The 27,625-nt window shown below is 42.8% G+C and overlaps 1 protein-coding gene across 1 annotated transcript in view; it reads left to right on the top strand.

The window, feature by feature from the left end:
* The first annotated feature begins 2,690 nt into the window (after positions 1-2,690).
* The window catches only part of AGO2 (argonaute RISC catalytic component 2), a 61,328-nt gene continuing 36,393 nt past the window's right edge, over positions 2,691-27,625 (top strand). The window contains exons 1-3 of the mRNA XM_041479151.1: positions 2,691-2,858; positions 22,781-22,976; positions 26,665-26,785. Of these exons, the coding sequence (XP_041335085.1) occupies positions 2,828-2,858; positions 22,781-22,976; positions 26,665-26,785 (348 nt within the window). The 5' untranslated portion in view covers positions 2,691-2,827. The remainder of the gene's footprint in view (positions 2,859-22,780; positions 22,977-26,664; positions 26,786-27,625) is intronic.

The following is a 27,625-nucleotide window of genomic DNA, read 5'->3' as shown; positions in this document are numbered from 1 at the left end:
ACTGTGCTCAAATAAAACTAATTTATTATTTATCTGACTGTGAAGTTCTACAGTCTTGTATAAACAGTGACAAATGCTTTTGCTTATTGAGTGCTAAATCCAGAGAAATCAGCTTTAAATCAGTAAAAGAATGTTGCAGTCTAGGATGTTCAAGGCATTAATTGCCATTTTCAGGATCTCTGTTTTTCAGGGAACTTCTGAAGTCAATTGCAGATGATCCTGTGGAGCCAGAAAGAAGTGTGGGATGAGTGTTTAGTATTTTGTAAAACCCCCCCTTATATTTCACCTGTCTTGTGATGCTTGTTAGCTTATTATTTTCAAACTGCTACCACAATACCGTAGTGACTTGGAGCTTCAGCCTAAGTCAGTGCTGATAGCCAGGGTGACCAAATTAGTCCTGTGAACATTTCCAGAAAGTTATCAGTGTATTTTATGCCCTTTTCTTTCTTAAATGCAGGTCTAACAGGCACAATAGTATGTCTAATCCTAGAGAAAGTTATATTCCTAATCAGGTTGAAGAGATTGGTTTAAATACAGCATCAAAAAATCAGATGTTGATACAGAAACTGCATGTTTTTCTCCTGCCACCTCAGCAGAAAGGCCAAATGTGCCTCAGATAATTCTCTTCTGGCTCTTGTTTTGGAGGATTTTTCCCCATCCACCCTCTTTTTCAGCCTCTAGTAAGGTTATATACCAGAAATTATTGGTGGTTGTGAAAAAATGTTACCCAGCCCCTCACGGGGTGGAAAATAGCAACCCCTTTGCCAGCTCCTTTGTTTATCTTTTTGCTAGAGCTGCTTGGCTTTACTTTAAAACTAAAGTTGACCCATAATTTTGTCCTTTATTTGTTTACACTTACGGGTAAATCTTTACTTTCCAGCAATTTGAGAAGCCTGGAATGAAGACAAATCCAAAATCACTCCAGTGGAAACTCTAGTGATGACAATGGTTTCAGGAACAGTTCACTTGAAGTGAAAGCTGAGCTGTTAATAGCAGCCCTCAAATATCTGCAAGTATGACCCAAAGGGGAGAGTAAATACTTTGGAACAGTGAGATGCTTCTGTATCACTTGAGACATGAACTGATGAAGAAGGATATTAATTGGCTTGATGAACACTTCAAGCTTGTATGTTTGTCTTGCTCTTTGGCAGATAATACTTGGTGAAGGAATTCAGTTGACTTTGATGGGGCTTGACTGTTCTGGGTTAAAAACTGCATGAATTTTTTAAAGGCTTCCACATCAACATGGAGGAGATGATTGAAAGTATAGATCATGGCTGTGCTGGAACTCTGTAGGTAACTCCAGTGGAAGTGAGCATCATCATTTTCCTTTTTGCCTCCTTAATAGGTTTATTTTTCCTACTTTCTTGTGAAAGGAAGAGGTACTAATTAGGTGACTACAAAATAATGACAGTTCCTGCAGGAATTATCATCTCTGATGTGGAATCATAGAATTGTTTAAGTTGGAAAATACATGTAAGATCATCAAGTCCAACCATTAACCCAGCACTGCCAAGCCCATCACTAAGCCATGTCCCCACATGCCACATCCATGTCTTTTAAATTCCCCCAGGGATATCTCCAAGGTCTCACGACATCATACTGATCAGTTCTCTGCCTCTTTCATATCCTTTCTAGCTTGTTTTCCCTGGTCCATTGTCTGGTTGTACTAAACTTTACATGTGTACAGTACCAGACATTATCTGGTTGACAAGGACAATAAGGCAACCCCACCACAGTTGGGTTTCATAGATATGCCTAAAAGTGGATATGGGAATTCATGAGGTAACTGAGCTGAGGTTTTCAGAGCAACAGGAGAAATAAAGGAATATAAACAAACAAATCCAAATTTAATTCAAGATCCAGCAGTATGTGTAATACTGATGTAATTGCAGCATACCTTTCAAACATGTAACAGGGAGAGGTAGTGGAGAGAGTGCTAGGGGCACAAAGTCATTTTCCAAGGTCTCACTGAAAGCCACAGGATGACAGAACATAGTCTTAAATTGCACCAGGGGAAGTTTAGGCTGGACATTAGGAGGAGTTTTTTCACAGCAAGGGTGATTAAACATCGGAATGGACTGCCGAGGGTGGTGGTGGAGTCACCATCCCTGGAGGTGTTTAAGGATAAAGACTGGACATGGCACTCCGTGCTCTGCTCCGGTTGACGTGGTGATGATGCCCGGTCATAGGCTGGACTCGGTGATCTCCGAGGACTTTTCCAACCTGGCTGATTCTGTGACTCCGCGGGCAGAGCTCAGGCGGGGGCTGCAGGCTGGGAACGGGGGCTGCAGCAGGAACGGGGCTGTAGGGAGAGAACGGGGCTGCAGGCAGGGAGCGGGGACGGCTGGCAGGGAGCGGGGCTGGGGCAGAGCTCAGGCGGGGGCTGCAGGCTGGGAACGGGGGCTGCAAGAGGGAACGGGGGCTGCAGGCTGGGAACAGCGGCTGCAGGAGGGAACGGGGCCCCTCGGCTCGGCAGCGCTGCTGATCCCGGTCCCGCTGCCGCGGCCGCTTCCCGCCCGCCCGGCCGGAGGGCGGAGCGCCCCTTCCCCGTGACCCCGCGGCTCCTCCTCCTCCCCTCCCCGCTCCTCAGTGCCGACGAGTAACCTGGATTCCCGGCCCTCCTCCTCCTCCCTCTTTCTTTTTTTTTTTTTTTTTTTTTTTTTTTTTCCCCTCCTCTCCCCTTTTCTTTTCCTTCCCCCTCCCCTTTCCTTCCTCCTCCTCCTCCTCCCCTTCCCCCGACAGCGTAGCCGGGGCTCGGGCTCGCTCCCTCCCCCGTGCCCTCCCCTGGAGCCGCCGCCGCCTCCGCCGCCGCACACACGGAGACATGTACCCGGGAGCCCCCTCCGCCGGACCCGGTGAGCTTTCGCCCGGGTTTGTTTCCCTCCTCCGCTCCCCCCGGAGCGGCTTTGCCAGTCCGTGTCCGTGGGGAGCCCCGGGAGCTCCTCTTCCCCCCCGGCTCGGGCCTGGCTGGAGCGGCGGCCGCGCTGGCCGGGGGAGGAAGGAGGGTCAGGGCGCCGCCGCCACCTCGGGCAGGGCCGCGTGTCCGGAGGCCCCTCTGAGGGGAGGGTCGCCTTCCCTGCCCCGCTCCCCCCTCCCTCTGCCGAGCCCTGAGGCCGGCGCAGCTCCCGCTGCGGACCGGGGTCTCCATTTCCTCTCTCCCGGCTCCATCCTGGGATTCCCGGCTGGCCGCGTGTTCCTCGGCGGCCGCGCCGCGATAGTTGCGCTGGGGAGGTGCGGGGGAAGCGCCCGCATGTCGGGAGCGCTGAGGGGCAGCGTTAGGCGTCCTCAGGCTCGCTCTGTGGTGGGAGCAAAGGAAAGGCGGACGTGCAAAGAAGGGTTAGCAACTCCTCCAGGGACGTTTACTATCACTTGGGAGAAGTACAGGTTAATACTGTGCGCGTTTGTGTAGTTCGTATGAAACAATGTTCTCTCCTTTTTAGTGTTAGGCTGTTTCTGAGGTGAGAATTCTTATGTAGAAACAACAGTGTTTGGGTGATTGGCGCCTAGTTTTCTTCTAGAAAAGTTTCAAAATAAATGGAACTTTATTTTGTGCTCCTGTTCTCAATTGTTTTACATAAAATTTCTTTCCTTAGAGGGATAATCTTGCAAGGATCCCTAGTGTAGGGAAATACAGGATCTGTAACTGAGATGTCTTGTAGTGCTCCTCTTACAGATGCTTCTGTAAAAGCATTCATATATCTTGGGATCCACAGTTAGGTGCTGGCTTTTTTTTTTTTTTATTATTATTTTTTTTTTATTTCTGACTTGGTTCTCCTGAAGGGGCAATAATCAGAAAAGACAATCAGGACGATTATTTTCCTCTTGAAACAGCTCCTCTGTCTTTACTTTCTCATCGGGCTTTTGCTGGCACAGCAGGCAGACAGGTCTCTACAGCTCTGTGTGTCCAGACTGATGTTCAGGATCTTGCTTTCATGTGTAACATCATTTGCACATTTCAGCACCGATAACTGTAGAGCTAGAGGTGTGATCCTTTGGTGGTTTCTGGTGTCGGGTTCCCTTGCTCAGGCACAGGTACACTTTCACTTTACAGGTGCTCATGGTGGCTCACATCGGGCTGTTGCTGTGTCACCTCCTGGTGATAGATCTTGTTCGAAATTGTGCTTCAGAGATAGATAATTAAAAATATTACCAGCATACGGGCTGAGTTCATGTGTGGGAGTCTCTTTATCTTTATTTACTCTCTATCCGATCCTACCAGTTTCCCTTTCACTTGGAACGATCTCCCAGCTGGTGGCTGCTGTTTGCCATCAGGGACCCACGTTTGTTGTGAAGGAATGCTTTCCCCTTCCTGGAACAACAACCCCTTAACCTCGGGCTCCTGCTGTACTTTCACCAAGTCCTAGGTGGCTGTGTGTTGTCACCGGTGTGTGCCTCGGGCCGAGCTCATCTTGTGTCTTGTTTACTTCCGAGTTTATCAGTGTGGCTCAGCCCTTTCCCCTGCGCGGCGCTGGGCAGCGGCCGTGTCTGCGCCGGGCTGGGAGCTGCGACTTCTTCTCCACATGGTGAGCGAGCCTCTGCTTCCTTCCTGTGAAATCATCCACGGACAGCCTCAGCAGCTCAGTGGCTTCTGGCAGCCCAGGCAGCTTCCTGCTCCGCTCCACACACAAGGCAGGGCATCTTGGAGATTTTTATTAGAGCGTGGCTGTTCTGTGAGCCAGCCTGGAAGCAGGGACTGTGAAGTCCCCTGCCACATGTTAATCTGAAAACTACAAACCCACTGTGTGTGAAATGCTGCTCGGAGGAGAGAGCACAAGTGTGGTTTACAACCCCTCACCGAGCCAGAGCTGCTGTGAACACAGCAGAGAGCTGCAGCCTCTCCAGGTCTGTCAGCACATCCGTGACACCGAGGAAAGGCTCCATTCATCTCTGCTCTGTCCGGATCCCGCTGCCCTCTCTGGACGCTGCTGATGCTCAGGAGCTGCTTTGCTCTCCCAGTTGGTGTCCAAACTGGGCTCTGCAGCCAAGCCCATGGAGGGTGCCCCTGGTGCTGGCCTCCTGCCAGAGGAACCGCTCAATTTGCCACAGGGTTTGCTATTTTAGTCTTTAATTCTTTTTCTGGAAACAGTATCAAGCAAGTTAGGAGGCCGTATCTGACTGATTTCAAAGCATTGCGGCTGAACTGAACGTGCAGAGTTTGTTCAAACATGCTGTTATGTCAGGAGTAAGGTGGGTTTTTGTACCCATGAAATCACAGTTGTCATGAAATCACTGTTTCCATAATTAGAAAATTAATGATCCTTTTTTGCTTTTTCCCAAACACTGTCTCAGTTCTTGACTTGGTGTTGAATTTGCTGTGCCATTGTGTCCATACCCTTTTTTTAGCTTCAAGAAAGTGTGAAAAGTCAAGAATCTGAAAATCTGAGAGGGAATTCTTTTGCAGAAAAATCTTGATACTGTTGCTTTTTGGTGTACTTTTTTTAGAAGGACAGAAAAATGTCATAATAAAAGTACTGTCATTCAGTTAAAAGACTTGATTAAAAGCTGCCTAAACTTCTGGAACTTGCACTTCTAGGTCTTAATGTATTTTTTAATTCTAAACTTAGCACACCACAGATTTCTCTTTTATTCTTTGCAAGGATATTTGGTTTTGCCTGATGTTGAGGGTCCTAATTTATTGTTGAAGCAGTAATTGTCTTATAAAGAGTGTGAAGTTGATTATATCTTTGCATGTGAAATACCAACTTTTTTTCCCTAGCACAAAAACTAACTTTATTAAATTAGTGGAACTAAAGTTATTTTCTTGTAACTTAGTTTTAAGTTACCCTTTAAAAATTTTGAATAGACTGTGGAAACTTTTTAGTCTGTTGTAGTTTTCAGTGTATTTACTTGTTTTTGCCTTCCTTGTATTTTCTTGAAGATTTTGGATTTTAGATGTTGATTCTCTTTGGGAGTCTTCAGTCTTAAAATGTGCAGGGAAGGGTGTGCTCATGCCTCAGCTGAGGTAGTAGAAATGGAAATATCTTCATCTGGTTGATTTTAATCCACCAGTGTCCTCTTAGCTTGTGTTTCAGTGGCAGTGGATGTTTCCCCTGTACATCCTGTTAAAGGTCTGTCCTTCTCTTCTTAAAAAGTCTTTTTCTGTTCTCTTGAGGGTGGATGTGGACCTGGTCTTTCTCTGCTGCTGCTATCACAGAATCATCCCGTTTCTTTGGTTTAATTTTAGACCATAAATTAATGCTGAAATTCCTTGTAAGCTGCCACACAAAGAGGAGGGAATAAAAGCTTCGTATGCAGCCTCAGCCCTCTTTGTTTTTGCTAAAATTGAAATTGCATTTGACAAAGTTGCAGCCTACAAGCACTGAATGACTTTTTCAAACGTGTTGTTGTCATGACCAATACATTTTCCTAAGGAAAGAAAAATTCTGTGTCATTATGTTGCCTCAGATAACTGTGTTCTTTTCAGGTGGCTTAAAGATGAGGTGGTTTGATGGAAAGATAATTGGTGGTGTCAGATGTGACACCAAACTTTCTCCTTGGTGAGCTGAACTATGCTATTTGCTATTGAAAAGTGAAGCATCTTTTTCAGCAGTGATTCTCATGCTGACTTTGCAGTTACATGGGATTTTGTGCAACTATTTTTACTTCATCTTGAAGTTTTTCACTTTTGCAGAATAGGGGGTGGTTTTTTTTTTTTTTTTTTTTTTTTTTTTTTTGTAATTTTTTTTTTTTATTTCTGACTTGGTTCTCCTGAAGGGGCAATAATCAGAAAAGACAATCAGGATGATTATTTTCCTCTTGAAACAGCTCCTCTGTCTTTACTTTCTCATCGGGCTTTTGCTGGCACAGCAGGCAGACAGGTCTCTACAGCTCTGTGTGTCCAGACTGATGTTCAAGATCTTGCTTTCATGTGTAACATCATTTGCACATTTCAGCACCGATAACTGTAGAGCTAGAGGTGTGATCCTTTGGTGGTTTCTGGTGTCGGGTTCCCTTGCTCAGGCACAGGTACACTTTCACTTTACAGGTGCTCATGGTGGCTCACATCGGGCTGTTGCTGTGTCACCTCCTGGTGATAGATCTTGTTCGAAATTGTGCTTCAGAGATAGATAATTAAAAATATTACCAGCATACGGGCTGAGAGTAGTTTCATGTATGGGAGTCTCTTTATTTACTCTCTATCCGATCCTACCAGTTTCCCTTTCACTTGGAACGATCTCCCAGCTGGTGGCTGCTGTTTGCCATCAGGGACCCACGTTTGTTGTGAAGGAATGCTTTCCCCTTCCTGGAACAACAACCCCTTAACCTCGGGCTCCTGCTGTACTTTCACCAAGTCCTAGGTGGCTGTGTGTTGTCACCGGTGTGTGCCTCGGGCCGAGCTCATCTTGTGTCTTGTTTACTTCCGAGTTTATCAGTGTGGCTCAGCCCTTTCCCCTGCGCGGCGCTGGGCAGCGGCCGTGTCTGCGCCGGGCTGGGAGCTGCGACTTCTTCTCCACATGGTGAGCGAGCCTCTGCTTCCTTCCTGTGAAATCATCCACGGACAGCCTCAGCAGCTCAGTGGCTTCTGGCAGCCCAGGCAGCTTCCTGCTCCGCTCCACACACAAGGCAGGGCATCTTGGAGATTTTTATTAGAGCGTGGCTGTTCTGTGAGCCAGCCTGGAAGCAGGGACTGTGAAGTCCCCTGCCACATGTTAATCTGAAAACTACAAACCCACTGTGTGTGAAATGCTGCTCGGAGGAGAGAGCACAAGTGTGGTTTACAACCCCTCACCGAGCCAGAGCTGCTGTGAACACAGCAGAGAGCTGCAGCCTCTCCAGGTCTGTCAGCACATCCGTGACACCGAGGAAAGGCTCCATTCATCTCTGCTCTGTCCGGATCCCGCTGCCCTCTTTGGACGCTGCTGATGCTCAGGAGCTGCTTTGCTCTCCCAGTTCGTGTCCAAACTGGGCTCTTCAGCCAAGCCCATGGAGGGTGCCCCTGGTGCTGGCCTCCTGCCAGAGGAACCGCTCAATTTGCCACAGGGTTTGCTATTTTAGTCTTTAATTCTTTTTCTGGAAACAGTATCAAGCAAGTTAGGAGGCCGTATCTGACTGATTTCAAAGCATTGCGGCTGAACTGAACGTGCAGAGTTTGTTCAAACATGCTGTTATGTCAGGAGTAAGGTGGGTTTTTGTACCCATGAAATCACAGTTGTCATGAAATCACTGTTTCCATAATTAGAAAATTAATGATCCCTTTTTGCTTTTTCCCAAACACTGTCTCAGTTCTTGACTTGGTGTTGAATTTGCTGTGACATTGTGTCCATACCCTTTTTTTAGCTTCAAGAAAGTGTGAAAAGTCAAGAATCTGAAAATCTGAGAGGGAATTCTTTTGCAGAAAAATCTTGATACTGTTGCTTTTTGGTGTACTTTTTTTAGAAGGACAGAAAAATGTCATAATAAAAGTACTGTCATTCAGTTAAAAGACTTGATTAAAAGCTGCCTAAACTTCTGGAACTTGCACTTCTAGGTCTTAATGTATTTTTTAATTCTAAACTTAGCACACCACAGATTTCTCTTTTATTCTTTGCAAGGATATTTGGTTTTGCCTGATGTTGAGGGTCCTAATTTATTGTTGAAGCAGTAATTGTCTTATAAAGAGTGTGAAGTTGATTATATCTTTGCATGTGAAATACCAACTTTTTTTCCCTAGCACAAAAACTAACTTTATTAAATTAGTGGAACTAAAGTTATTTTCTTGTAATTTAGTTTTAAGTTACCCTTTAAAAATTTTGAATAGACTGTGGAAACTTTTTAGTCTGTTGTAGTTTTCAGTGTATTTACTTGTTTTTGCCTTCCTTGTATTTTCTTGAAGATTTTGGATTTTAGATGTTGATTCTCTTTGGGAGTCTTCGGTCTTAAAATGTGCAGGGAAGGGTGTGCTCATGCCTTAACTGGGGTAGTAGAAATGGAAATATCTTCATCTGGTTGATTTTAATCCACCAGTGTCCTCTTAGCTTGTGTTTCAGTGGCAGTGGATGTTTCCCCTGTACATCCTGTTAAAGGTCTGTCCTTCTCTTCTTAAAAAGTCTTTTTCTGTTCTCTTGAGGGTGGATGTGGACCTGGTCTTTCTCTGCTGCTGCTATCACAGAATCATCCAGTTTCTTTGGTTTAATTTTAGACCATAAATTAATGCTGAAATTCCTTGTAAGCTGCCACACAAAGAGGAGGGAATAAAAGCTTCGTATGCAGCCTCAGCCCTCTTTGTTTTTGCTAAAATTGAAATTGCATTTGACAAAGTTGCAGCCTACAAGCACTGAATGACTTTTTCAAACGTGTTGTTGTCATGACCAATACATTTTCCTAAGGAAAGAAAAATTCTGTGTCATTATGTTGCCTCAGATAACTGTGTTCTTTTCAGGTGGCTTGAAGATGAGGTGGTTTGATGGAAAGATAATTGGTGGTGTCAGATGTGACACCAAACTTTCTCCTTGGTGAGCTGAACTATGCTATTTGCTATTGAAAAGTGAAGCATCTTTTTCAGCAGTGATTCTCATGCTGACTTTGCAGTTACATGGGATTTTGTGCAACTATTTTTACTTCATCTTGGAGTTTTTCACTTTTGCAGGATTGTTGTGTGCTCGTATGTACTCAGTGGTGCATTGGAATGCACAGAAGCAGTGCAGAGAACAAACCTTCCTGACTTCCAGGAAAGTTCTTTTTTTCACAATTTATAGCCCTTCCTTCACTGCTATCACCACCAGTCTGTCCCTTTTTCACAGAAGGGTGGAAAAGGGACATAAATGCTTTAATTCAGTAAGAGAAAATGCTTTAGATGATCATCTGATGTTCTCGTACCCCTTAGAACTGTAGAGGAGGGAGAGATTTTTCCGTTTCAGAAACCAGCCCTTCTAAACACTTCTGGCCTTCCAGAAATTGCAGGGATCAGCCAATGAACACAGTCAACTTCTGCTAAATTGGCTCTGCAAGCACAGGTAGTTTTAACTAATTAGGAACTTGACCTGCCTGATGAAAGTCCTGTTCACGTTGGCTAAGCCTGTCCTGACGACAGCTTCACAGAACTTTTAAGGGCTGCCTGAATTTTGGTGTTTTGCTTCCCTTACTTGATATTTATGCAAAATACTTGGTCCTGGTTTTAGTGATGAAGTTTCTAATATTCAGCCTACCAGAAATTATATCTAAATCTCTGAATGAAGAAAAGTCAGCCTCCAGTATCTTATTTTTGGTAAGTTATGAACTAGAGAAAAAAAAAAAAAAAGCTGGTGGAAAATATTACGTAGTTTTGACTGTAGTGGCTGTGGGTAGGGATCTGTTCCATGCATTGTCCAATTAATTTGTTTTAGTATCTTGCTTCCTCTCTGATGTACTCACAAAGCAGCCCACTAGAATGTAAAATATCTCTTATCCTATTCACTGGGGAAGCATAGCCCTTTGAATTCAGTGCAAAGGGATTTTGGGTTGGATTTTTTTCCCCCACATATATTGTAATACACAAATTTGAACTTAAAAATTTTATTATTCATTTTATACTGCAGAAATTAGGAAAAGATAGACCTGGATAGTATCAGCCTCAGGTAGACTGAATTTGTGTAGTGTCTCATGTTTTACACCAGAGCTGTAATTTGTGAGTTCCTGTGGTAGCCATTTCTAAGAAGTTGTGCCTTGAAGAGACTTTCTAGTACTGTCCAGGAAGTGGAGGTTTTTTAACTCCTCGAGACTGAGGTGATGCCTGTATTTTTATATACTCAGGGCTGTTTTAATCAGTGGTGTCTTTTAGTCTCTTTAGTGAGCACCACAGATTAGTGCAATTCATTTTAGCCTCTCTGTTTTAATTGTTTTGCTTTCATTGTTCTCTTTTTCAGAACAATATTCGGTGCTTTCAAATAAAAAGTTTTTGTGTGAGCATTATTTCATCTGTTTCTGTAGTCTGTCTTTGCATTTCATATTAAGCAAAATTGCTTCTCCTAAATACCCTGTTTTGTAGCTGTGCTGCAGCTCTGAAGCCACGTGGCACCTGGTGTCCAGGCTTTCTAGGAAGGAAAGTTTTGTTTGGTTTTTTTTTTAATTTTTTTTTACTGTATGACTTCACAGAACTGGACACAGCCAAGGTGGAAGCAAACCATTGATTTAGATGGGAAAGTACTGTGGATCCTGGCATGATCAAGTCAGTCCAAGGCTTGCTTTGAGGTTTTTCTTTTGAATTGGGTACTCATTGAGCTGTCCACAGTGCTACCAAATTTTGTTACTCTTTGGGTTTTGAAAGGGATTTATTTATTTTTTAAATCACAGGTGTGGTGAGACTAATTTGTTCTCTCCTATTGTAATTTGTTTGTCCTGTTCTATTTTTTGTAGTGCTGCTCAGTTGTGTTCTGTCTTGTATGGGAGTTTATTGCCATCTGCAGTGAAGTTGTTGGGGACCAGGTCCCAGCATTAATAAGTCTGGAGTCATGCAAGTCTCTGTCTTTGAGAGAAGCATTAAAATATTTAACTTTTCAGAGATGCAGAATAACTCCAGTTATGGGCTCTACATCTGCAGTTTTGAGCTCTACACTTTTTCCCAAAAGCTCTCCTGGCACAACCTAATTGAATTCCCTTGTACAAGCTGCTTTATAATCAGAAGGTGGAGAATATTCTTAATAAAATATGTGTAAGTCTGAAGACTGTGTGTTTAAATAGTACATGAATTTACTGTCTTGTGGTGTCACTTCCAGCCTGTGTTGGGTGTCACAAGAGGAGATGCAGAGCAAAACTGAAGTTTTTATTTTTTTGAGAAGTAAACTAATCTCAGCATGTTGTCCTGGGAAGCTTGAATATACACTTGTGAAACTTATCAAGTGTATCAAGTGATATTTATGATTTTGTATATAGTCTAGTAAAAAGTAACTCTTTTGGGGCCACTGAGGAGCTGCCTTGGCAGTGTTGGACACCGTGGGTGGCTCTGTTTGAGCTGCTCATGCCAGAGAATTGCAACTTTTTGTCTCACCAGTGCTTTTTTTATGTTCCTAGTTCAGTCATGAGATTTACACAAGAGCTTATTAATGTGAGAAAATAATGAAATTTTAATTTTAATTTAGTAGTAGGAAGTGTATGTGGATGTGCTAATTTAGATTTATTTTAAATAAGCCAATTTTAGAAGAATTCCCAAGAGTGGAGGTTTCACTGGCTTAGCTAGATCAATCAAAAAATTGTTTGAAGTTAAACCTGTCATGTAGATGAATAAAACTTAAAAACATAATTATTACTGGGGCCTCATTATATACCTTCTGAAACTTGTTTAGCAAGTGTTTGCTATTAAAGGACAGGCGTCTGTTCATAGAGAGGGTGAATTCCTGTCTAAATGTTGCTGTGTTCTTGGCTTTGATAATGAACTTCTTTCTTTGTCCTTTCATACAGCTTGTGGTTTGCACTGAATGCTCCCTTTCTACTGGTTTTTGTGGGCTTTTTAAATCGATTTCTCTGTTGGTTTTACACTCTTGCCCCATCGTACTCCTCCATCATATCTGAAATCCTCATTTCAGGACAAGAACAAGGCTCTGGGAGAGCAGGGGGTTTCTCTTGTTTGTGGTTTTTTACTGCCAGTGAAACCTAAGGTTTCTCAAATAATGCTACTTGTCAACTTCAGCTCTGCTGACTTACATATTTCTGTTGTGAAACAGAGCTCTCTCTACTGAGAGACATAGGTTTAAAAAGAAAACCCCAAAAACCACCAACCCTCCAAACCATAAGCAAAACAAAAAATGAAATAGAGCAAAAATCCAGGTTCATGTAGAAATGACAATGCAGAAGAATTGATTTCTCAGTGAACCAGTGCATTTCATTTTGGGAAGAGCTTCAGTTTTTAATGAGGGAAGTCTTAGGAATAACTCATAGGGATTCAGAATATTTGCATTAAGTGTGTGTTATTTAAAAGTCAGAGCTTCTTTCAGAAGGAGGAAACTTCCTGCCAGTGCAGGGAAATGAAGCTTTGTTGTCTGGGTCTCATTATGTGATAAGAACACAGTAGTGGTGTTTTTTTCCTGATTGTTTGACTTGCAAATTCCCTTTAATGTCAAATTTCAGGGAGGCCTCTCTGTAGCAAACTTTTATGTGACTTTTTTATGTTTCATAGCTGAGTTTTAGTTGTATTAGGTAATATGAGAACATCAGTTGCTTACAAGAAGCAGGTGGAGGAAAAAACCCTGAGGTGTAATAGAAAAAAAAATTCTGATAGGGGACTTCTGCTGCCAGCCTACTCTGTGATATCTCAGTTATTCCACTATTAGGAGCCTGCATTTTGCCCTCTTTGCAGTGATGCTGAAAACCACAGCCCTATCTCTGGAAACCACAGGAGATAATACTGCATGTTGAAGATGCTGCTACAGCTGCTTTCACTATTTGAAATGATAAAATAAAGCATAACCACGGATCTTAGCTGGGAATTTTTCTATTCTGAACCTAAACCACGAGAGTGTTCATGTGTTTGTAGATTAATCCAGTGTGGGTATGGGAAAAGATTTTTTTTTTTCCCAAGGAAGACATGACTACTTCTGAGTTACAGCTCTACAGTTGAGTTTTGTATATTAAAAAGTGTTTAGGAATGAAGACTACTTAATTTTTATTTATAGATTTTGCACAAAAACACTGCCAGCCAAAGTCTGTGTGGATATGAAACGTGCTTGCAAAGGTATAACTGAAAGCAGAACCATCCTAACTTCTTTCTTTAGTTAGCTGAGGACAAATCACTTCTGTGTTTCATTAAGCTGTGCACAATGCAGATCCCACAGGGAACATGGATCCGGGGCCTCTGTGGCACCAGCTCCCAGCTGGTGAGGCACAGCCCATGGAAAACCATGCCAGTGGCCATGGAATAGAGCCTGGGCCAGTAGAACTCATGAATTCAGTGGACCTGGTGTGCACGTGGCCACTGATGGCTCTAGAAATGCAGGAGAGGATGGGGTGTGATGGTAGGGGAAGGAAAAATGTTGGGGGAGCAGCACTGCTGAGAACTCCGACCCTGCTTCAGGGGATTTAATCTATCCAGCATCCTTTCTGAGGAGGAAAAAAATAATCTTTGAGAGCCTGAGGTCTGGGGCTAATGGAGTGTCAGGGCGAGCTGTGCAGCTCTCGTGGTGTTGTGTGATGGCAGCTGGGGTGTGCAGGTGTTGAGGTACCTAGTGATGGGGCTGGGACCCTGAACCCCTTGCTGAGCTCAGCTCTGCACCTGGCAGCAGCTGGATTTACTGTGGCTCTGGGGACTGAATGGAATTGCTTGTCTGTCTCATTTTCACACCAAGTAGTGATGGAAACTTCAGTCTGTGTATTAAATTTTTTGGGAGGGTCAATCCTGATGTATGACTAAGTCATGCTTTACCAGCCTCGTGGTGACTCTAAATGAAACCAAGTAAACCCAGTGAAGGGTGGGTTAGGCTGTTTCCTACGCTCCTGTGCAGTTCCAAGTGTCAGGTAGTACGGAAGGAGAGGGAGCCACATTTCTTTCCTAACCTAAATGCAAACAAGGGGTAAGGAAAGCATAATGTGGGATGATGAATATGGAATTTCTGGTCTTACCTTCTTTGGAGGAGAAGCAGCCTGAAGGGAGCAATAGGTGCTAGTAGGTGGGTTGGGGTTTTTTTGTTCCTTCTTAAAATATGTGTTTATTCACTTTGGGTCTTTTGAAATGGCAAAGAACAGAGACTGTATTGAATGGAGGCATTGCTTTTTATGAATGCAGAAAATACCATTATATTCTGTATTTCAAATTGTTAAGAAAGACATCTGGAGTTAGTTCAGCATCGTTTTCTAAGGCATGGAAAAGGAATGAATCATGATGGTCAAATGTGATAAATAGCACTAAGAATGTTCTCCATTTCCCCCTTCATTGAGTTTGTCTGAAGATGGAGTTATTTTGTACTTAGAATTCACATTTAACTTCAAACTGTGCTGCTGACTTGTGGGTAAGCCATAAGCATCCCTCCATTGTTTGGCTGAGGCTCGCTATTTGGATGACTTAATTCAAGCTGCAGCTTGTAATTAAAAGCATTTCTCTGTGGCCCTTAAGAAGGGTTGTGGTAGGACTTGGTCAAATTCCATGTGCAGGGATCCGTTAAGGCACCTGGTTTGTGAGCAGTGAGGATGGAAGTTCTGCACTTTAGGTGCTCTGGTGGTGCTCTGCCCCTGCTCACCCCACTTGTAGGTGGTGAGAAGCAGCTTGATGGTATTCAAAAATTTGGAGGCTGACTTGGAAGGTCAAGGCTGCAAGGAGAATGTGGGAGGAAAGCAAAGTACTAACACTTGGTGTCTTTTGCTAGTTGACATTGTCCAGAAGCAGCTTGTGGGCTGGAAGGAACCATTCTGCTTTCTGCTGGAGCCTTGATCTCTTCCTCTTCAGTTCTTTTGTTCTTACATATTCTTCTTTGAAATGTGCTCCTGACTTAAAAGCAGGCTGGATTGATGTCTCGCTTCTCCCTTTGAACTGTGACTGCAGCTCACACCTTTGGTGTCTGGGAGTGATTCTGCTGTCAGTGATCATATCACTTCTGGCACTGTGAAAAAGTCGTGTCTGTATCCTACAGAGGTCAAAAAGGCATCAGGGTAACCAAGGGAGCTGCAGATCTGTAACTCATTACTTATTCCAGACAAAATCATCATAGAATGGGTTGAGCTGGACCTCTAAAGATCGTCCTGTCCAACTTGCCTGCCGTGGGCAGCGACATTTTTCAGTAGGTAAAAGGGTTGGCTTGAAAGTTAATTTTGTGTGAATTCTTTCACAGGAAGTGCCAATTATTCAATAAAATGATGTCTGGAGTAGTCTACTGAACATAATGAGATTACAATTATGAAGGCAGTGCTGTTTATCTAATACTTTCACTCTTTGTTAAGGTACTGAGTTTCATACTACAGCACTAAGAAACTGGAAGCAATCTGGCAGAGTAGCATCAAACATCTCAGTAGTCATGACCAAATGTGAGGACAGCTCCTTCATTTTTGCTCATCAGTATTAAGCCAGCCCTTTTGCTTGTAGCCCCCTTTGGCACATGCAATGTGCTGTGCTTAGAAAGTGTGGTAGGTGCTCACTGAGAGACCAGAAGAACCTTTTGAGTGGGGTTTTGACAAAAATGACAACTGAAAATCTGATTACATCATCTCCTCTGCTCTCCTTGTGGCTTGTTGAGTTCTTGGAGATTAATAGGTACATCTGTAACATTTTTTGTTGTGCATTATCTAATCAAGAATGTTATAGCTTGACTGAAGAGCTTTTGGTTTCCAGTCTCTAAAACATCCTTAATGAGCAGCAGACAGACTTACAGGTCCCATATGGATTCCTCTGCCCCCAGAATATCAAGGGACTATGAGCTGCAGCTTTGGGTTTCCCTTATCTCACAGAAAACACTGCCAGCCTCTCTCCTATCGTTCCCTAACGGTTCTTAACAGAAAGCCAGAAGTTAAACTTCTTTATAAAACTCAGACTGTCAGAAAACTTGAAAACAGCCCCAAGTTTTTCTTTAGTTGGGTCCTAAAAAGAAAAGGCTGAACTCCCTGTTGTTTGGTTTGTTTGTTTTTTTGTTTTTTTTTCTTGTTCTATTTATATGTGACTAGAATACATAAAAACTCTGCACAGATCCTGTCAAGGATCTGTACTGGGTGTTTTCCACATTCTTTCTGAATTCCTTCTGTTACTGGTAGTTGAATAACTATTTGTGGAAATCCTGTTTCCCCTGGTGTGTGGTGTCCCCTTTCCAAGTCTCCCTTTCTCCCACTTCAAAGAGCACTTCCAGGAGGGGACATGACCCCTTTGCAAGCCCTGTGACAGGGCACTGGGGAAAGGAGCATGTGGCACACCAGGAGAGGTGAAGGGAATCAGGTGGGTTCAGCCTTAGGAAGAGGAGGGGAAGGGGTGATCTTGGTGATCTTCAGCTTCTCCAGCCGGCTGAAGGGAACCTTTGGAGCAGATGGAGCCAATCTTGTGGCAGGTGCATCAGAGCAGGGCAGAAGCTGGAGCACAGGAAACTCCAGCTGAGTAGAAAGCAAGTTTATTTTACCATGGGGGTGGAACAGATTGTAAGAGGTGTTGTGGAAACTCTGTTCTTTAAGATATTCAAAACTTGACAAGTCAGCCTGGTCTCTTCCCACCTATGTTGCTCTGTGTTCACAATCCTCTGCTCCTCTGCAGCAGCTGCTGGAGGATGTTCCTTTGCCAGTATTGTTTCTTTTTAACCTGGTCATGATGAACACATTTGTCATGTTATTTATTTCTTGCAGTTCTGGAGGCAAAATAGCTGCTCAGTAGTTGAGGACAAGTTATTAAATCCCTTTTTTTGCCCAAGGAGCAATGCATCCTCTCTGGATCTCTGTGATGGCATCAGAGACTGACCTGGAGGCAGCAGTGAATGTGCATTGTGGTTGTACCTGAAACACTTGTAGTGATGGTCTGGAAGAGCAGCTCCATTATCTGATATTGGAAACCTTAACCCAAAGTGATGCTTTCAAATAAGGCTTCCTTCACCTTAGTTTCATTTAGAGATTATATATTTTTTAGAAAAATGGTTTTAGAGAGTCTTCCCCGTGGCAAATGTAGATTGCATGAGCCCAATGCTAAAACCTACTGAGAGTTGTGAAAACATCACCTGGTTATTAAATATGAGTTAGGACTTGCCACACAAGGAAACTTGTTGATATAATTGCACTGGTGTAATTATGCTCAGATGATTTCCTGTGCCAACAAGCCCTTCCATGCAACTTGTTTGGCCCCTTCTTATTTAGTAACTCATTAGGCCTCTGACTGCACATTAAAATTGCATAATTCTTTGCTAAAAAGTCTCCAATGTGCAAGTTTAATGCTGACTGGCAGCACTTCCAGCATGCTAAGCAGACCAGCAGCTAAGGTTTGAAATATGGTGAAGGACAAAAGAAATGAATGCTCCAAGTCTGGGAAATGGTTAATGGAGCTCATGGTCTTGAAAAACCATCATTGCATAATTGTGTGGATTTTTAGAGTGGAAGCTTGTCAAAGTGTGTGGCTCATTCACACCTTTTATAGACTAGGAGTGTCTTGGCCTGCTCACTCCCTGAGTCACTTTTGTTTCTGATTTTGATCCTCAGTAACGTGCAGGAGTAAGAGCAGCCAGCCTTGTGTTCACAATAGTTTTCAATTTGCAAAAATTATTTTTACTAACGCAGCATTTCTGTGATTATCCAGGTTTCCTCTACTGCCACCTTTCCCCCCCGTCTTTTGACAGAGTAATTTTGCTTGATTGCTAATTTTATTTCATAAAACTGCCACAAGGCTGTTATTTTTCTGATCTGTGTTTTCCAGATTTTTCTTTTGGTGGAAATTGCTGCTTTTAAGATTGATAGCTATGAACATTTTGTTTATGTTAATGGGATGAATTATAATAGGAAGTCTGGTTTCTTTCCTGATAAAAGTAAGCCTAAAGACAGCATGTGGGCACCTCATTATTCCACACTCAGCTCACCTTAATTCACACCTTGTAAATGGGGCTCTTGATGGTCTCAATCATCATATCAAGGCTGAAATGCCCTCATTATTCATTTTATCATCTGGCAGATGAGTGAGGAGCTTCCAATACTTACCCCATGGATGCTCCAGTTTATTAGTCTTTCGTCTTTTTTCTAGTCCCTTCTTTCCTTAACAGCACTTTAAAACTAAAATCCAGGAATGCATGTAGATTTTCCAATGCTTTGAAAACTGTCTCCAGAAGCAGCATCTGTGTTCATGAAGGTGTCTCTGCATGAATTTTGGCAGGTTTCCCTGGGCAGGGCATCACTTCCAGCTCAGATGTCCAGTGCTATCCTCTGTAGCACACCTCATCCAGGTGCAAAAGCTTCCTAGTAGGAACCTTGGCACTAAGGAAAGTATTTTTGTATTGATACAACTTCTGTCACATTTAAAAGTGAGTGAGTGAGGGGAATTCTGCAGGGGTGTTTGAACAGGGAGATGGGGCAGCTGCACCACTTTGAATGCAGCAGTTGTGCCTCCTGATCAAGGCTGAAGGTCTCCATCATGCTTTGATAGAAGCTCAAGCCTTATTTCTCTGTTCTGTCAGCACCAAATCCAGTATTTTGTGATTCTGCCCTTCGCAGCTGCTTGCTGCAATAAGTTCTACACAAGATAGTTCGATTTTACTTTCTGAATTTGAGGCAGTAGTCCAAACAGTGAATGCAGCTCGGTGGTTGCAATATTTAGAGTTTCTCCCTGGAGCTCAGTTCCCATCCCTGGCTGCTGTAGTTGACACATACGTGTCTGTTTCAGGCGGCAGAAATGTAGGTTGAGCTCTTATCGGGTCACTGCTGCTGTTTAATAAACAGTACTTATCTCCTTGAAGCAACACCCTGCCCTGAATAAGTTTTGCCTTGGGAGTTGAGCCAGAAATAGCTTCCCCCCCCCCCCCCCCTTTTTTTTCTTTCTTTAATTGGATCGTAAAACCCAAATAATTGAAAAAACTATTTAGGATGAAAATAGAGGGTGGCAGTGGTCCTGCTTTCTGGGCAGCTTGGTGCTTTTTTATCTCTGTGAGTCATGCAGGTTATAAAACTGCATTCACAGCTATCCCCAGGAATCTGTGCTTCTCTCAGCATTTCATCTCAGTCTCAAAAATGGGGCTGAACTCTCACTTTTATTCATTGTTTGTCACTGAAGCTCCAGTGGAGGAATGCAGTGTTGAACAACATGTGTTCATGTTGATCCCTGAACACTTGCAGATATGGTTTTGCTATGCCCCTGTGAAGCATTAAACAATCCCATTTTAAAACAGAGGGAGGATTTATTGCTTAATTACAGAATTTCTTAATTTGGCAGCATAAAGAGCTTGTGGGGATCTGTGTTCCCTTCCATCGTGCTTCTCTTTGTACCTCCAATTTTTAAGTTAAAATTTTTTGTCATTTTGAAAATTAGTCATGATGTACGAAATATGGCACAGAAAAGAAGGGCAGTGGAATTAGGATGTGGCAGTAGATACAGAAATGTTAGCAGGCATAAAAATCATTGTGAATGAGAAGGGAAATCAATATATTGATAACAATTGGCCAGGTAATAGTGGAAGGCAGTGTAGAATGCAGAGTGGATAACAAGAAACAGAACTGCTAAAATGCAGGAACCTTGTCAGAAAATTAAAATATTTTATAATGTGTGGTGTTATGGGAATCATGTAAGTACACAAAAATCACAGAATAAAGTTAATGACTAGGACATAATTTTCAAATGTGAACGTTCTGTTACAGAAAGATGAAAATAAAAATGTGTGCAGTGATGATCTGTAAAGGATTCAGCAGCAGAGTGACTAAAAATGCATGTGGGAGACAGATTATTTTAAAATTTTGGGGGTAGGGGGGTGGAAGTGATGGCAAACATGATTCTGGAGGAGTAGAAGTGGCTGCTTTGTGCACATCCTCTTGATCAGATTTGGAGGTGGATCACAGAAACCTTTGGTGTATTGCAAGTACAAATATTTGTGGGAGTATTTTTTCTGCTACTTCCCAGCTGTAGTGGTAATGCTGCCAATAACTCTGTTAGGTGTCCTGTCCACAGCAGGGGATTCTTTCCACTGAATGACACAGCCAGTGGGAATTTGTCACACCAAACAGGGGATGTGGTGACTTCAGGGCCACCTGAGCGAGTTAATCACCATCAGAAAAACGTGAAGTCAGCAGAGGGCCTGGAAGTGCAGGAAAAGGATGACAATTGATGTCTTAGAAGTTCAGGATGTGTGGGAATTTAGAAAAAATAAAAAGGCAAAGGTTCAGCAGAATCAGTGAGCTGTGTTTTGTCCTGCCTTGAAGGATGGAGGTGGGTAAGGTCAGATGCAGATGGGCTGCTCGTGGCAAGGCTGGCTTACAGATAAGGGCTAAGGTGATGTTTGGCTTCATTTCTCAGGGCAGCTGTTGACACTGCAATAGCAATGTGGATGAGTAATACTCAAATAAAAATTGCTGTATTGCCATTGAAGGCAAAACTGAAGTACTGAAACATGAAGTTTTAGGTTATAGAAATGCAGATCTTCAGCAAGAAGTGACTTTAATGTGTTGATTGAGTTAGTGTAGGAGAACACAGTCTTTGAAGGCAATGTTTATAAAAGGGGGGGAAAATGAGATTGTATTTCAGTAGCCTGAATTAAAAGGGTGGATGCCATAGAATATGTTTGGGAGACAAGATCAGAAAGAAAATTTTCAAAAAATAACAAACCCGTCTATCATTTTCCCAGTGTCAAATTTTATTAAGTATTTGGTGCATGGGGAAATTTGTGCTGACTGTTAGGAGAGTGGTAAAAATAGGGAGATATTCAAGAGTGGGAAACTGGCCATGGGAAATATTGAGGGGTAAAGTGGGAAATTGATGCTACTAATGTTGGGAATGCTGTTACTATTTCATTAGCAAACATTGCATAAATGTTAGGAATAAGTATGTGAATTTTCATCAAGAGGTATAGGAGGCATTGTCTGGAAAAGGAGAATCTGAGCAACATTCAGAAAGCAGCAGGTTAATAGATATTGATTAGAAAAGTAGATTTATTAAAGACAATATATCTGGGAGATCATAGGGAATTGGGAGATGATCGTAGGCAACTGAAATGGGTGCACCTGCCCTGAGTGGTCACTGGATGGCCTTTACAAGGCAGTGGTACAGCAGGCAAAGGCAGTTTAGGGCTCATTAATCTGCCTTTTCCAGTTGAGAGGTGGAAGTACCAGTGTGGTTATCACTTAGTCTTCTCCAGGAAAAATCACTGGAAGGATGAGAATGATGAAGCCTGATTTATGAGCAGGGACTAACAGAAGGAGTATAGCCTTGGATTTAGTATTAAATGGGTGCTTGTTTTAAATCTAGAAGTACAGTCAGGAGTACTCAGTATGAAAGCCACTGACTATAACCTGCCAAAAAAAAAAATAATAGTGGAAGGACGTTTTCTGAGCATTGGAGCATCACAGTTCTGGAACAGCTTTCAGCAGAGAAAGCCAGGGTGGAAAAGTGGTGACAGATTTGTTAATGAAGGGATGAGAATTGTTTCTGGTGCTAGCAGAGAACTGAATTTGATAATCTTAAGAAACCACACCTGGATTCTTACATAAGTAATGAGAAACCTCCTGAGTTATTTCACATGTGAAGATTTTGCTGCAAGTGTTGTTGCTCCAGAACGCAGCATACCTGAGCACTGAGGCTGCAGAAGTTTTGAGTACTCAAGTTGGTCCCTTACACACTTCTCTGTGGATTTTTAATGGACTTTCCTGGATTGAAACAACAGCAAGCAGCCTTTGTGCTTCTGCTTCACATTGTCTGAGCAACAGCTGATGTTTGAGCTCAAGAATTGAGCACAGCAACAGTAGAGTATTTGCTCTGTTTTCTGTGTGAAGGAAGCAGTAGGATACAGTTTATTTCTTATACAGGATTTTGCAGAGAGCTACAGCACGGAGGAAAGTGGTGTAAACCCCATTTCATAGGTGTTTGCGCAAATTAATGTGGGTAGATCTGTTTTAAAATTAAGATTCTTCCCTGCAAGAAAGAGCTTGGTTCTTGCTTTCCTGCTTGGTCTGTGAAATTCCTCCCCAGCTGACTTGTTGTATAGGAAAATACAACTGATTTCAAGGTTTTTTTTTTCAGTAACTGGGGCTGTGAAATACAACAAATTGTGAACAGCATGAGAAAGAAAGAGAAAATAGAATTCATGGTCTCCTGAAAGCAGGGTTTAGGCTTTTTTAAAAATTATTTTGGTTGTTTAAAAAGAGTCATGGTTTAAATGTGCAGGGCTTCACTGGTCCAATAGCCTGTAAATTTGCTGAAATGTAAATTTGAGACAGCTGATGGCTAAGTTGTGCTTTCTCTCTTTTGCAGTGCTGACACCTCCTCCCCCATTGCCACCACCAATACAGGGATATGCCTTTAAACCTCCTCCTCGACCAGATTTTGGCACTTCTGGGAGAACAATCAAACTGCAGGCCAACTTCTTTGAAATGGACATTCCTAAAATAGATATCTACCATTATGAATTGGATATAAAGCCAGAAAAATGTCCTAGAAGAGTTAACAGGTAACACTGCACTTTGCCTTTCCTCAGTTTATTTGCAGTCTTGTTTTACTTTGAGAAAGCTGGAGCCAGGTGCCCTCACTGATGTCTGGAAAGATGTCTGGCTTTAATCAGTGATTGTACTGATCACTTCAATTAATAGGATATGTATATACTCTTTTTCCCCTCCAAATCTTTGCTTGGATTGATTGTGTCAGAATCTTAAGATGCTGCTGATTGAAGCCACTGGTGGCAGATGGATAAGCTGTATTAGTTCTATTGAAGCTGGGTCAGTATAAGCCAACTTGATAAAAATGACTTCTTATTACCTGGTTAAATATTGGAGTGTAATTGGCTGAAGTCCTTCAGCAGGGAGCTGGTGTTACCAGATTGTTTTCCCACCTTTCCCTGCTTACAAGAGGAGGCAAAACCCGTTTGTTTGTGGGAGAGGATTATGGAGTTACTAAAGCAGGTAAGAAATGATCCTTCATCAGTAGACTCTATATAAGGGAAAACTATGCTCCTGAAACAGATAGCAAGGTGAAAACATGGATCAGCTGTCCAGGGAAACAAGCAGCCAGGTCTTGCATTTGGCACCTGTGCACCTGTGCTGTGTTGGAGTGTGCAACTTCATTGACTTGAAAAAGAAGCGGCGTTGCCAGAAGTGAAACTTGAGAATGAGACTTGGCACCAGCTGGAAACCACAAGTGTCATCATCATAACTGCACCTTGACTGGAGAGGATTGGAATGGCCTGTTTATGTATTCAAGAGCAAAGCCTTTCCTTGTTAAAAAAGGTGACATGGGTGGAACAAGCTGTCATGAGAATAAACAGTGTGGAGTCAAAAAAGCCACCCAAAGCCATAGTTTTCCTAATGTGAGTTAATAAACCTGAGGGCATTCTCCATTGTTACACTGAGGAGTTAGTAATGATAGTGTTTTCACAAAGCAGCATCACTGTGCTTTGCTGCCCTGGTTTTTTATACTTCCTGTGGTGATCTATTATTAGTTTAATTTTTCAGCTAGTCAAGAGCTGAGGTTAATTTTAAAAGCAAACACTGTTGTTGAGTGCAGGAAGCTGAACTGTCTTCTTGCCCAAGGGCAACAGCTGATTTCACTGAGATGCTCTTCCTGCATTGGAGCCCTGCAAAACACTTGCAGCACTCACTTTTTTTCATAAGGGGAGCTGTGAGAGTTTTTCTTTCCTGAACTGCTGTCCCTGCCACCACTCCAGCTCTGCCAGCTGCTGCTGGCTGATCCAGATTTCCTCTGCAGCTCCTTTGGGAGCCAAGTGCTGCCCAGCTCATGTGTGTTTTCTGTGTGAGCACCTCCCTTACAGTCCAGTGTGGGGGTGCTTGCCACAAAACCTAAAGCAGTTTTTGTCACTAGAAAGACAGGAGCAGGTACAGATCTACACAGATGAAATGCCTTTTGCAGTGAGCAGAGATGCCATAGATGCATTCAGCAGTGGTGTGGTGGATGTTTCTCAGGGCAGTGTGGTAAGAATACAATTTGGATTCACATACTGAAGTGTGTTTTGTTTCTTTTGAGTGCTTACTGCTCTATTCTGTAGATGTACCTGTACTCACCTGCACCTGGGTTTTTGTGAGCTGTGACCTTTTGGTCCTATGTCTATACCTGTATTTCTGTGTGTGCAAATATATATATGTGTAATATTATGCAGGATGCACATGTAATCCAATTCTGAAATGTTTTTTTATAACTATCTTACAGGTTTCTAGTGTTTTGGTTATATAATTCACATGTATATAGTAAGTAGTTTTTATAATTGCTTTATATGATATATAGCCTCTAGAAAGGAGAGAGGGAGGTTTTATTTTTTGCTCTACTCCCTCATCTGTGGCAGCTTTGTTCTTCAGTTTTATTCCAGTTGTACTGTGACCCTGCAGACCCCACTGCAGGGTGTTTCCAGTGTAGATGCAAGTTCCACACTGAGACATGAGCTGGAGCAGGACTGGAAAACACACAGTTGGGACAAGGTGCTCCTGAATTAATACAGTCTGTCTACAACTCTGTACGTGTGGCAGAAAGGCCAGATCTGTTTGAGTGGTTGGACAGGCAGAGTTGGGCAGTGTGAGTTTAGTTCTACACTCTGGGTGCTCTCAATTTAATTTTTGAAGATTTGTGCAAGGTGAAATCTGCCTGCAGTTGCCAGCCCAGGGTTCTTGGTGAGCTTACATGAGCTTGGTAGAACAGTCATCCCAAAGGGCTGAAGTTAGTGAAGTGGTAAATAACTCTTCTTTTAACTCTGCATGGAGAAAATAACTTATTTTTCTTAAAAATATCTCCACCCACAGCTGAGAAGCACCATTGCTAATTGTGGATGTGGTTTGAAGCTTGAAAACATAAATCAAGTGGAAGTGTTCATTTTTTTGTATAAAGCAGTTTACAATCGGAAGAACTTGCTCAGGAGGAGAGTGGGGTTTCCATGCTCAAACTCAAGGTTGAAAAATACCTCCTTCCTCCCACCCTCCCAGTTATGTACTTATTCAATCAGACCCTGCAGACCTGAGGCAGATATTACTGGGTCAGGTTTGAGTCATGCTTTGCAGGAGGTCAGAGTTTCTTTCAGTGGCCATATCTTAAGATAAACCTTGGGACACAGCAAAGAAATTGCTAATTAAAGCACTCTCAGTTATTTTCTTGAGTGAGTTCAGTTTTATCTCAAATTTTGCAGTACTACTTGCAGTAATACCTACCTGAGTGCTGGGTTAATTACCTTGCCAAGTCAGGGTGCATGAGGAGTCACCTGCAGCATCTGTGAACTGCTGGTTGTCAGCAGTGCTGGAGGAGCAGTGGTTTCTTTTCTGTGCCACTTCAACCTCTTAGTGCCCTTTTGCCCCTGACTGTGTGCTAAGATTGCAGCCTGCTGATGGATTTTGGGTAATACAGGTAGACTGAGGGATGTCTCTCTGCGACATTGGAACCAAAAGACCTTTGACATCAAAAAATGTTGTTATTCCAGCTGACCTCTCACTGACTGCTGAGCTGCTTTGGATGACCAGTGTGTAAACACTGTGGTTTGACAGGGGCTGTGTGAGTGGTTTCCCTGTTCATACAAAAATGGAACCTAATTCCAGCTACTTTTAAATGGATGTATACTGTTAATATTCGCAGCTCCACTGAGTGGACATAACCAATTTTGTTGGATGGATCCCAGTTTTGTTGTGTATATGAAAAAAAATGCATTTAAAAATTAATTTTCTCAGGGAGCTGCAAAACATTTTGCTATCATTATTGGCATGAACTGCTGTCCTGACATTGGGGCTCTAAGCTGGGATAATAATATTTTTGAAAGCTTCTCAGGCTGCTGAGGTTTTGGTCCAGGGTCCTCTGCAGAAAGGGCTGTAGGACTGGGGAGTTGAAGCCCCAGATCTATCAGGCACTTCTTGTTTTGAGCTTGAGAGAGCATGAGCTTTCACTTCACTACTTCCAGTAGGTCACACAAAAGAGGAAGGAAAGTTTAAATCTGAAAAAAACCCTAAAAATAGCAGTTTTAAGAAAACAGTTTAGTCTGTGAAAAGGTTGCTTTCAGTTCAGATCAGTCAAACAAATCTTGCCTTTAATAGACAGGAGTGGAGAACACTTTCATTTACCTAATGCCTCTGTTGGTAAATATTAGTGTTAGTACTTGTCTGCCTCTTAACATTCAAGTAAAAAGTTGGATTAACTTAATCTTTTTGCATTTTCAGAGAAATAGTGGAGCATATGGTTCAGCACTTTAAAACCCAGATTTTTGGGGATCGCAAGCCAGTGTTTGATGGAAGAAAAAACCTTTATACAGCCATGCCACTTCCCATTGGGAGAGATAAAGTAAGTTTTAAATAGAAGAAATTCTTGAGATTTTAATGTGGTGTTTTCAGAATATTTCTAATAACTAATAGAAACTGATTTTCTGTTTCTGCAATAGATGTCTCTATTGTTGTTGCTGTGCTCAGGGTGTGCTTAGCCAGGACACAAGTGTGAGCTTGCTGCTATCCCAGTGGTCACTCCCTGTTCTATATCCCTTCATTCCTCCCTCTTTTTCTCCCCACTGGTGTCTGCTGCTTTAGGGAGCTGGATCAGCTGCCCCAGACAGCAGACAGTCTCCAGAGTGGTACTAGGGAAAAAGGGAGAGCACAGTTGAGTGTGGGAGAGAGGAGGTCTGGGCAGCAAGAAGCTGTTGTGTCACCTCACTAATCTCGTCAAGGCCCACTCTAAGCTTATTCTCACTATCAGTAGCTGAAAGAAGCTCCTCCATCTCTCTGTTGCCTGTATTGGAACCTCTCCTCCCTAATCCTTGATGACTGAGAGCCAAATTAATTTACACTGCACAGGTTAAGACATGCAATCTTTGTCCTGGGGCAGCTGGAGAGGACTGGGGTTGTGTTTGCCAGCTCCTGCTGGGGCAGTGACTTCTCTGGGCTCTGGTTGTGGCTGCTCCTGTGCCCATTGACTGCTGGAGTGGAAGGGACTCTGTTGGAACATGCAAACACACAAGCTCTAGAAAGTAATTGAACCTATGCATCTGTGATCTAACACCAGATTGAATTTTCTGTGCCTTTTTAGGTTGAGGTGAGCCCCTGAGGGAGGGCACAGTCATTGCTGGTACTGCAGTAGTCCCCTTCTGCTGGGAGGACTGTTCTATCTCCTGGGAGTTGATTACAGTTTTAG

This window comes from Pyrgilauda ruficollis, unplaced genomic scaffold, assembly GCF_017590135.1.
Source record: "Pyrgilauda ruficollis isolate IOZ18807 unplaced genomic scaffold, ASM1759013v1 scaffold48, whole genome shotgun sequence".
Taxonomy (NCBI): Eukaryota; Metazoa; Chordata; class Aves; order Passeriformes; family Passeridae; genus Pyrgilauda; species Pyrgilauda ruficollis.
The sequence above is the reverse complement of the archived record's forward strand: the minus strand, read 5'-3'. Positions and strand labels throughout refer to the sequence as shown.